This window comes from Anomaloglossus baeobatrachus, chromosome 10 (assembly GCF_048569485.1).
Source record: "Anomaloglossus baeobatrachus isolate aAnoBae1 chromosome 10, aAnoBae1.hap1, whole genome shotgun sequence".
Lineage (NCBI taxonomy): Eukaryota > Metazoa > Chordata > Amphibia > Anura > Aromobatidae > Anomaloglossus > Anomaloglossus baeobatrachus.
Window position 1 is genome coordinate 43,776,195 of NC_134362.1, and position 12,183 is coordinate 43,788,377.

The 12,183-nt window shown below is 47.6% G+C and overlaps 1 protein-coding gene across 1 annotated transcript in view; it reads right to left on the reverse strand.

Annotated features, from left to right (window-relative positions):
- Positions 1 to 1,348: 1,348 nt before the first annotated feature.
- The window catches only part of BBS1 (Bardet-Biedl syndrome 1), a 121,847-nt gene continuing 111,012 nt past the window's right edge, over positions 1,349 to 12,183 (reverse strand). The window contains exons 15-17 of the mRNA XM_075325628.1: positions 12,029 to 12,163; positions 3,656 to 3,742; positions 1,349 to 2,007 (exon numbers count right to left, since the gene is read on the reverse strand). Of these exons, the coding sequence (XP_075181743.1) occupies positions 1,921 to 2,007; positions 3,656 to 3,742; positions 12,029 to 12,163 (309 nt within the window). The 3' untranslated portion in view covers positions 1,349 to 1,920. The remainder of the gene's footprint in view (positions 2,008 to 3,655; positions 3,743 to 12,028; positions 12,164 to 12,183) is intronic.

The following is a 12,183-nucleotide window of genomic DNA, read 5'->3' on the forward strand; positions in this document are numbered from 1 at the left end:
GACAAGAAACTGAAGATTATAGACAACGGTGTGTACTAATCCCTTCGGAGGAGAGCACAAATAGGCTCTAACTAGAGTAAAAAGAGCAGTGTGAGGCCGCGCTGCAAAACTGAGCAACAAGACAAGTGCATTACAGTCTCTAGTGTGAGAAATCGACGCCTCACAGGTCCTCAACTGGCAGCTTCATTAAATAGTACCCGCAAAACGCCAGTGTCAACGTCTACAATGAAGAGGCGACTCCGGGATGCCGGCCTTCAGGGCAGAGTGGCAAAGAAAAAGCCATATCTGAGACTGGCTAATAAAAGATAAGATTAATATGGGCAAAAGAAAACAGACATTGGACAGAGGAAGATTGGAAAAAAAAGTGTTATGTACAGACGAATTGAAGTTTGAGGTGTTTGGATCACACAGAAGAACATTTGTGAGATGCAGAACTGAAAAGATGCTGGAAGAGTGCCTGACGCCATCTGTCAAGCATGGTGGAGGTAATGTGATGGTCTGGGGTTGCTTTGGTGCTGGTAACGTGGGAGATTTGTACAAGGTAGAAGGGATTTTGAATAAGGAAGGCTATCACTGCAATTTATAACACCATGCCATACCCTGTGGACAGCGCTTGATTGGAACAAATTTCATCCTACAACAGGACAATGACCCAAAGCAGTGAGCACACTTCCAAATTATACATGAACTATTTAGGGAAGAAGCAGGAGCTGGTATTCTATCTGTAATGGAGGGGCTGCCCAGTCACCAGATCTCACCCTATTGAGCTGTAGTGGGAGCAGCTTGACCGTATGGAGCAAAAAGTGCCCATCAAGACAATCCAACTTGTGGAGGGGGAAGCACGGGGTGAAATATCTCCAGATTACTTCCACAAATTAGCAGCTAGAATGCCAAAGGTCTGCAAAGCTGGAATTGCTGCAAAGGAGAATTCTGTGCCGAAAGCAAAGTGTGAAGAGAAAATTATTATTTCAAGTAATAATCATTATTTCTAACCTCGTCAGTGTCTGGATGATATTCTCTATTCATTATGCAACTCATTTGGTAAATAAAAGTGTGATTTTTCATGGAGACGACAAAATTATTTGGGTGACCCCAAACTTTTGAACTGTAGAGTACATTTTGAGCACCAGGTGGCGTCATACTAGGTAAATTCCAGAACTTCTTAAAAAAATTGTTTAAAAGAACAGAGAGTCCTCAGTGGTTGATACCTTTTAATGGCTAACTGAAAAGATGGTAATAATTGCAAGCTTTCGAGACTACTCAGAGAAGAGACCTGAGTAGTCTCGAAAGCTTGCAATTATTACCATCTTTTCAGTTAGCCATTAAAAGGTATCAACCACTGAGGACTCTCTGTTCTTTTAAACAATTTTTTTATCTCTACTGGCTAACACGGTACAAAGATATATTTTACTTGTAGAACTTCTTAAAATCATTTTCTTCAAAGGGAATCTGTCACCAGGTTTTTGCTCCCCCATCAGCATAATGTAGAGACAGAGACCCTGATTTCAGAAATGTATCGCTTACTGAGCTATTTGCTGTCATTTTCATAAAATCAATGTTTTCTCTGCTGCAGATCTAGCAGTTATACAGAGCTCATGAATATGCTGGACTGCAGCACGCCACGTAGTCCTGTAATGATAATATCCTGCTGATCAAAACTAGACTGAGCAGCCCAGTAAGTGACACATCGCTGGAATCAGGATCCCTGTCTCTATATTATGCTGCTCTCAGATTAGGGGGCAAAAACCTGGTGACAGATTCCCTTTAACATTGCAAATATACATTATAATCCACACAAAGGTTGCAGTATGTCATGATGGGCCAAACCCCTTTAAGTGTTCAAAGAGAGATATTGTCCCTGGAGGTTTTTTTTTTTTATTCAAGTTGTTTGATGGATATAGGTCTGTAGAGGTCTTCTCATCATCCAGCCACCAGACCTTCGCTGACCGGCATGTTGATGTGCGCTGTAAGCAATGGTGTACTTTTTCCTTCTTTCAGGACGAAAACCTAAAGAAAGCGAAAATATAGAATGAATAACATGCAATCCATATAAAGCAAATCTGACATCAGATTTGACAATGCAAACTGTATACATAATTAAATCTATCGATTAGACCTGATGGGGCTGGTGTATTTTTCGCTATAAATCTGTGCCATAATAGCTGTATAATCCTGATATGAGGATGAGCTATTGCTGATTCAGAAGAAGATGTTCATTTTAATATGAGGTAAGAAAACCTTAATAATAGGATAATACGGGCAATCTGACATGCATTTTCAGAGTAAATACAACAGTATAGCCAGGTCTAAGATTTTTTTTAAGTAATGTAGGCAGACTGTACAATGAAATCTGGTGACAAATCCCTTTATATGCAGAATTTAATCAACAGCAATAGGTTTACCCCACAATATCGATCTAACAGAAATAGTTCCTTACTGCGCTTCAACAGTTATAAGTTTCCCCCGCTAATTTAACAGGAAGTGATTCTTCTATAGGGGCCCCTGTACTTTTATATTTTACCCACAAAGGGCTTAATTTCTCAGTAAGTTGACGTTTCTCGTGCTGCACCAGCTCTCTGGAATGCACTACCCCAGATAATAGGGGGAAATGTACACTACAGTTATAAGTGTAGAACATATAGCAGAAATATAACACTATTCGGCCCAGTGGTGATGTATTATGTGGGATAATCTTTTTTGTTTTGTCATCACAACCCAGTTGGATGCGGTCTGCTTTCTTCATATGTTACAGTTTTAAAGAGGACGGATCACAAGGTAAAAATAACCAGTTTTTGATCTTTCCTTTAATTCCCGCTGCTCCCCTGAGGGTTTTTTTTGTGTTAAATAAGCTATATGGTTTCAGATATATGGACCTTTTTATTTTTGCTACTTTTTATGGTCTTTATAAATGGGTGTGGCTCACATGTTAATAATGTAGAGTAGCCCAAAGACACGCCCCTGAGGATCCTGTGAGCACCGCCCCCCTTAGTAAAGACCTTGAAAATTAGCTTTAAATCAAAGGCCCCATATCACTGAGACTGTATGGTGGATTTAAGGGAAAAAAAGGGACACTCAGGGAAGCAGCAGGAGTAAAGTTGTTATGGACAAGATTATGAACTATTAGGAGTATATATAAGAGTTATATGAAGATATCCAAAAACCAGGATTTAAGAGAAGTGCTTGAACTCTGTGCCGCACCTATGTCTGCATTCATATTCTGCAGTATATTGTATATCACAGAATAAGCTCTATGATAGTTTATCCAATAGGAGACGTGTTACGTATTATTGGCTCCTAGCCAACTGATTCCATTTAAATGTATGTCCACTTCCGTATTAAACAAGTCATATTTCCTGTGCAGATCCGTGTCATATCTCTGGCCTGTATGGGATAATGGTATGCATGCTACTAACAAATGACTCATGATTTGGATGCAGACAGGGTTAAGGTAGATGCACAATTAGATTGCATCACTGTAAATTTATGATGGCCTTAACAAAGTAACAACAAAATCGGTCTACTTTTGACCTGGTGACAGGTCCTCTTTAAAAAAGATATATCCATGATTCACATTGCTGCATTCAGAGAGTAAAAAAAAGTGAATATCCAGTCATCCTGACACCGCCGCACCAAGCCAATTACAGACAATAGCTACCTTTATGATATCGGAGATCCCTTTGTCCGTGCAGCAATCCACAAAGGTTTCAATAGGATAATTCAAGCCGGGAACCAGCAAAGGAACCTACGAAAGACAGAACAATCTATGAGCTGAGATAAATGGAGACATAACTTTTAATAAAGGGAATTAACGGGGATCCCAAGTCAGACTCATCATACTGCGCAGAAACCTCCCAGCCTGATAATTCCATGGACCACTGACCGGTGTCCATCCCTCGAATCATTTGTGAAGAGGTGCGCCCGGTGACAAATGCTCTACAAAATGCAATAGTCTGTGATCATACATACTAATCAGGCTGCTGGTCACACACAGCGATGCTCCGGCGCATGTATAATATGTTGCATACTAAGAAGTCCCCAATCTTGTGATGGTTCTCTACATTGGGCAGAAGGACAGATCTAGTATGGAGAGACTTCTAGGTCGCTGAGCCCCATGTCCATTCCAGACTCAACCCCACATCCCCGATCTCATACAACCCAGCTTTTCCATGTTGTCTCTTTGGCACGCTCCTCTCCATGTGAATGGTTCACTGGCATGATATGATGCACATGGAGGGGGTCACTCGTTCAGGAACATGATGATCATGATGCTTTCCTAAAATATATGGTATCTCTGGATCACTTTCCAAAATGCTTCAGTATTCGATCCCCTACTCTGTCCAATTGCAGACCGTTGCGCTAGCCCTGATGACCCTTTATTTCTTCTTTCTTCTGTTCCTTCTTGTTCACCTCTCTTTTCTTTTTGGATGTTTTTGGATTTTCCTGGAGGCTAGTTGTAAGTAACTCATTATGACCATGTTGTTTGAAAGTACTGATCAGAAGTAGCAGTTACTGAAGTAACTACATGAAGTAGCGCCCAGGATACTGGAACATGCTCTGATCCGGCTGTCATGAAGTTCTAACGAGGCCGCTGGATCAATCACTAGACACAGTGATGATGCATTGGTCACTTCTGCGGTCAGTGATTGTTCCAGCACATCTAAAGACCCCCATACACTTTAGATAGCTGATGGATAAATGATGGTTCGGCCGATTACTTAGGTGACAGCTACTTCGGCTGGCTGTCCCGTACTCAGGAGTGCTTGCTCTGCCGTGTGCTATGAGAAAGACGCTGCCGGACTCCTCTGGTGGTGGCTTATCTCTCGGACAAATAAAAAAATCCAAAATGATCTCTCAGGGGCCTCTGTGCACATTAGACGGTCTGCCGAACCCCTCCATATCGGCTGGCGTTAGTCTTATGTGTCTTGCGGCACCAACGTCTTACTGCTTTCCTTGATGTCATGTGAGTCATTGAATGATCACCATGATGTCACGCTAGTTACAGGGAAGTCCCAAGCGAGCAATGAAAGGTAAGGGAAGGGGACCCCTACATCTAGGGAAGGGGGAAATGGAGACCCCTGACCAAACCTACAGCTGCCAAACCCATAGAAAAAACTCCACTAAATAATTAATAAAAAATGTTTCCATCTTTATTCAAGAAATCAAGCATAAAAACACATTAAAAGACAAAAGGAGAAGTCATACAAAATTAAACCCAACGGTAATAGTTGTTGGAATTACACTGAATATAGAAAGAAATCAAACCCTGTAGTGATTAGGAGACTCAATAGCCATATAACGATAATAGATGGAAATCAAAGTAATACCAATCCTAACCACGCCCCTTCTGAGGAAGCGAGACGACGCGAAACGTGCGTCAAGGGGGGTCCCCACGGTAATTATATTATCCTCTTTATGTCTGTTTTGCAGCATGTGGTCGACGGTGGATACTTCATTTCTCCTTTTGTCTTTTAATGTGTTTTTATGCTTGATTTATTGAATAAAGATGGAAACATTTTTTTTATTAATTATTTAGTGGAGTTTTTTCTATAGGTTTGATAGCCTGGTTTTGAACGCCCTATAATTATATATACACTCTGATTGGTTCAAACCTACAGCTGGTCCCTGGGGTCCCTCACTACCCTAGATAGGTTCTGCAGCTATTCACCGTGCCGGATACCTGACCCTAGGTATACCTAGTGTTGGACCCAAATCGTGAATAGGTGGGATGAGCGCTCCGTCAACCCCCCTAAACGCTAATGGAAGACACAAGGGGGACACACGGGGGGAAAAGAAGGGAATTTTGTTTACTTACCGTAAATTCCTTTTCTTCTAGCTCCTATTGGGAGACCCAGACAATTGGGTGTATAGCTTCTGCCTCCGGAGGCCACACAAAGTATTACACTGAAAAAGTGTAACCCCTCCCCTCTGCCTATACACCCTCCCGTGGATCACGGGCTCCTCAGTTTTGGTGCAAAAGCAGGAAGGAGGAAACTTATAAATTGGTCTGGGGTAAATTCAATCCGAAGGATGTTCGGAGAACAATTCAACATGAACAACATGTGTACACAAAAGAACAACCAGCCCGAAGGGAACAGGGGCGGGTGCTGGGTCTCCCAATAGGAGCTAGAAGAAAAGGAATTTACGGTAAGTAAACAAAATTCCCTTCTTCTTTGTCGCTCCATTGGGAGACCTAGACAATTGGGACATCCAAAAGCAGTCCCTGGGTGGGTAATAGAATACCTCAATAAAGAGAGCCGAAAACGACCCCTTCCTACAGGTGGGCAACCGCCGCCTGAAGGACTCGCCTACCTAGACTGGCATCTGCCGAAGCATAGGTATGCACTTGATAGTGTTTTGTGAAGGTGTGCAGACTAGACCAGGTAGCTGCCTGACACACCTGCTGAGCCGTAGCCCGGTGTCGCAATGCCCAGGACGCACCCACGGCTCTGGTAGAATGGGCTTTCAGCCCCGAAGGAAGAGGAAGCCCCAAAGAACGGTAGGCTTCAAGAATCGGTTCTTTGATCCACCGAGCCAAAGTTGACTTGGAAGCCTGCGAACCCTTACGCTGGCCAGCAACCAGGACAAAGAGCGCATCTGAACGGCGCAGGGGCGCCGTGCAAGACACGTAGAGCCGGAGTGCTCTCACTAGATCTAATGAATGCAAATCCTTTTCACACTGGTGAACTGGATGAGGGCAAAATGACGGTAAGGAGATATCCTGATTGAGATGAAAAGGAGATACCACCTTAGGGAGAAACTCCGGGACAGGACGCAGAACCACCTTATCCTGGTGAAAAACCAGGAAAGGGGATTTGCATGACAGTGCTACAAGCTCCGACACTCTTCGGAGTGAGGTAATTGCCACAAGAAATGCCACCTTCTGCGAAAGACGTGATAAAGAGACATCCCTCAGCGGCTCGAAAGGTGGTTTTTGAAGAGCCATTAGCACCCTGTTAAGGTCCCAGGGTTCCAGCGGACGCTTGTAGGGTGGAACTATGTGGCAAACTCCCTGCAGGAACGTGCGGACCTGCGGAAGCCTTGCCAGGCGCTTTTGAAAAAATACTGAGAGCGCCGATACTTGTCCCTTGAGAGAGCCGAGTGACAAACCCTTGTCCATTCCGGATTGAAGGAATGAAAGAAAAATGGGTAAGGCAAAAGGCCAGGGAGTAAAACCCTTATCAGAGCACCAGGACAAGAAGATCCGCCACGACCTGTAATAGATCTTGGCGGACGATGGTTTCCTGGCCTGTCTCATAGTGGCAATGACATCCTGAGATAACCCCGACGACGCTAGGAGCCAGGACTCAATGGCCACACAGTCAGGTTGAGGGCCGCAGAATTCAGATGGAAAAACGGCCCTTGTGACAGCAGGTCTGTGCGGTCTGGAAGCGCCCACGGCTGACCCACCGTGAGATGCCACAGATCCGGGTACAACGACCGCCTCGGCCAATCTGGAGCGACGAGAATGGCGCGACGACAGTCGGATCTGATCTTGCGTAACACTCTGGGCAACATCGCCAGAGGAGGAAACACATAAGGGAGTCGAAACTGCGACCAATCCTGAACTAACGCGTCCGCCGCCAGAGCTCTGTGATCTTGAGACCGTGCCATGAAGGCCGGGACCTTGTTGTTGTGCCGTGACGCCATGAGATCGACGTCCGGCGTTCCCCAGCGGCAACAGATCTCTCGAAACACGTCTGGGTGAAGAGACCATTCCCCCGCATCCATGCCCTGACGACTGAGAAAATCTGCTTCCCAGTTTTCTACGCCCGGGATGTGAACTGCGGAGATGGTGGAGGCTGTGGCTTCCGCCCACAGCAGAATCCGACGGACTTCCTGGAAGGCTTGATGGCTGCGCGTGCCGCCCTGGTGGTTGATGTACGCGACCGCCGTGGCGTTGTCCGACTGTATGCGGATCTGCCTGCCCTCCAGCCACCGATGGAAAGCCAATAGGGCTAGATACACTGCCCTTATCTCCAGAACATTGATCTGAAGGGAAGACTCTACCGGAGTCCAGGTTCCCTGAGCCCTGTGGTGGAGAAAAACCGCTCCCCACCCTGACAGGCTCGCGTCCGTCGTGACCCCAGCCCAGGATGGGGGCAGGAAGGATTTTCCCTGCGATAGAGAAGTGGGAAGAAGCCACCACTGAAGAGAGGTTTTGGCTGCAAGGGAAAGAGAGACGTTCCTGTCGAGGGAATGTCCCATTGGAGTGGGCGCAGATGGAACTGCGCGAAGGGCACTGCCTCCATTGCTGCCACCATCTTCCCCAGGAAGTGCATGAGGCGCCTCAAGGGGTGTGACTGACCCCGAAGAAGAGATTGCACCCCTGTCTGCAGCGAAAGCTGTTTGTCCAGCGGTAGCTTGACTACCGCTGAGTGTCCGATGGCGAAACGCAGGAAGCGTTGATGTTCGGGTGCGATCGGCACATGGAGATAAGCATCCTAGATGTCGATTGATGCTAGGAAGTCTCCCTGTGACATCGAAGCGATGACCGAGCGGAGAGATTCCATCCGAAACCTTCTGGTGCTCATATGCCTGTTGAGCAGTTTGAGGTCCAGAACGGGACGGAATGATCCGTCCTGCTTTGGCACCACGAACAAGTTGGAGTAGAAGCTGTGACCATGTTCCTGAGGGGGAACGGGAATCACCACTCCTTCTGTCTTCAGAACGCCCACAGCCCGAAAAAGTGCGCCGGCCCGAGATGGGGGCGGAGATGTTCTGAAGAAACGAGTCGGAGGACGAGAGCTGAACTCTATCCTGTAACCGTGAGACAGAATGTCTCTCACCCATCGTGACTTAGACCGCCACGCATAGGAGTTCCTCTGGCCTTTCTCTGGCCTGTTGGACGAAGAGGATTGGGACTTGGCTGAGGGCCGAAAGGACCGAAACCTCGGCTGTATTTTCCGTTGCTGAGGTCTCTTCGGTTTGGACTGGGGTAAGGACGAGTCCTTTCCCTTGGATTCCTTAATAATTTCATCCAATCGTTCGCCAAACAATCGGTCGCCAGAAAACGGCAAACCGGTTAAGAACTTCTTGGAAGCAGAGTCTGCCTTCCATTCGCGGAGCCACATGGCCCTGCGGACTGCCACCGAATTAGCGGATGCTACCGCTGTACGGCTAGCAGAGTCCAGGACGGCGTTCATGGCGTAGGACGAAAAAGCCGACGCCTGAGAAGTCAAAGACGCAACTTGCGGAGCAGAGGTACGTGTGACTGCATTAATCTCAGACAGACAAGCTGAGATAGCTTGGAGTGCCCACACGGCTGCAAAGGCCGGGGCAAAAGACGCGCCTGTGGCTTCATAGATGGATTTCACCAGGAGCTCTATCTGCCTGTCAGTGGCATCCTTGAGCGATGAGCCATCTGCCACTGATACTACAGATCTAGCTGCCAGTCTAGAGACTGGAGGATCCACCTTGGGACATTGAGCCCAACCCTTAACTACGTCAGGGGGGAAGGGGTAACGTGTGTCATTAAGGCGCTTAGTAAAGCGCTTGTCCGGAAATGCTCTGTGCTTCTGGACAGCATCTCTGAAGTTAGAGTGATCGAAAAACGCACTCCGTGTACGTTTGGGGAACCGAAACTGGTGTTTCTCCTGCTGCGAAGCAGACTCCTCTATAGGTGGAGGTGGGGGAGAAAGATCTAGCACCTGGTTGATGGACGATATAAGATCATTTACTAAGGCGTCCCCCTCAGGTGTATCAAGATTGAGGGCAACGTCAGGGTCAGAGCCCTGAGCTGCGACGTCCGCCTCGTCCTCCAGAGAGTCCTCAAGCTGAGACCCCGAGCAGCGTGAGGAAGTCGGGGAAGATTCCCAGCGAGCCCGCTTAGCCGGTCTGGGACTGTGGTCCGTGCAGGAGTCCTCCACGTGAGACCTAGGGGCCACCCCGGGAGCACGCTGCGGCGCAGACAGAGAGGGGCCTGGAGGCGATGATCCAACAGTGCCCGGGGCCTGTGTAAGGACCGGTCTGGACTGCAAGGCTTCTAGTAGCTTGGCAGACCATTTGTCCATAGACTGAGCCATGGATTGTAAAAGCGACTCAGAGAATTTCTCAGCAAAAACTGCAAACTCTGTCCCTGCTGCCTGGACAGTGGAAGCAGGAGGGCCTGCCTGATCCGAGGGGCCCACTAGTGACCGAGGCTCCGGCTGAGCAAGCGAAACAGGGGTCGAGCATTGCTCACAGTGAGGGTAGGTGGAACCCGCAGGTAACATAGCCCCACAAGAGGTACAGGTTGCAAAAAAACCCTTTGCCTTAGCGCCCTTGCTCCTTGTGGACGACATGCTGTTGTCTCCTAGGAGAGTGATCACCGAGGGTATATAGCCACAAGTAAACAACTCGGCCGAACAGAGAAAATATATACAAATATATATATATATATATATATATATATATATATATATATATATATATATATATATATATATACTCCGGCACCCTAGGGGGACCAGCACCGGGTGACCGGTGTGGCTTACTGACCGCCCAAAGCGGAGTGTGTGTCCACCAGATTCCCTGCCTTAGGTCTCCCAGAGCTGCAGAGCTCGTTCCTGAAAATCCTCCACCGGCAGAATGTGCTGTAAAAATGGCTGCCGGAGCTCTCAGGGGAGGAGGGAGCCGTGGGCGGCGACTAGTAAAGTGCGGGAATCTGGGGCCCACAGTGATCATTGAGGGGGGGGGAGGACACATAAAGTATGCTCCAGCCCTCACTGCCGACGTCAGGTCGACCGTCCCGCCCTTACCCCTGACTGGCAGGCCCGGGGGCGGGAGTTATGGTACTAGGCCGCAATGAAGCCGGGGACTAGATTTAATACCGCGGCCGACAAACAGGCTCGGTCGGCGCGGAAGTCCCGGTCTTCACAAACCAGCAGCTGCTGCAGCGTCTGTGAAACAAGCGCTCCATGCACAGTCCCCATGGGGACACAGAGTACCTTTAGATGCAGGGCCCTGTCCCTGAGGATACATAGACTCCTGTCCAGCAGATTCCCACAGGGGCTGCGGAGGGAGCACGGTCCCAGTGAATGGATGACCGGTCAGGATCCCACTTCTCCCAGAGCCTCTAAGGGATGGTGAAGGAAAACGGCATGTGGCTCCAGCCTCTGTACCCGCAATGGGTACCTCAACCTTAACAGCACCGCCGACGTAGTGGGGTGAGAAGGGAGCATGCCGGGGGCCCTGTGGGGGCCCTCTTTTCTTCCAACCGATAAAATCAGCAGCTGCTGCTGACTAAAATGGGAATGCATGAGTGGATGTGTGCCTCCTTCCACACAAAGCATAAAACTGAGGAGCCCGTGATCCACGGGAGGGTGTATAGGCAGAGGGGAGGGGTTACACTTTTTCAGTGTAATACTTTGTGTGGCCTCCGGAGGCAGAAGCTATACACCCAATTGTCTGGGTCTCCCAATGGAGCGACAAAGAAAGCATGAATTAGTTATCCACAGATGACAGGCAGGAGTTCAGGAATAATACTACAGATGAGTGCAAGCCATCTGCTTGCAACGAGAGCTATAATGACTGAATAATATCACCAGCACCAGTGCAGGGAAGAAGGGAGCATTTGCACACCAAGAGAATACTGATGATCAGCAGCTGGGTGAAAGTTGAGCTTCTGTTGGGTCCAAAAGGGGGAGAGATGAATCCAGCAGGAAAGCTACCTATACCAATGAATACTGACAGCAGGAACAATAGAAAGTCAGGGAGCATTTTGCGCAGCCAAACACTGTTACCTTCTATTGCCAGAAACCACATGACTGTCTGTCACCCGCGTCACACATGACCATCACAGCCCTTTTTTTTTCTATTCTGTGCAAATAGCTGAAGGTACATTATTGATAGGTAAGAAACTTCTGCCTACTCTGCTGGCCATCACCCATCCTGCTGCAGCTCGATATTTGATCCGCTAAGTTCCTGGTGCAACGTCAAAAGAAGTTGCACTAAAATAAGTTAGTAGCTTAAAAGTCCTAAAGCTATCAGTAAGGGGATAACCCACACATTAGAGACTAGACATGTACAATACCACAAGGCGATGAGATACCTTAAAGAAGGCCGGTCTGAGCTGGTAAATCTGCTCATCATACAGGAAACTAATCAGCAGCTGCATGGAAGGACGATTCATGGATGTGTTCTGTAAATTCAGTATTATTTTGAACCGGGGACCAATTCCTTGCACCTGGAGAAGAAACCAGATCA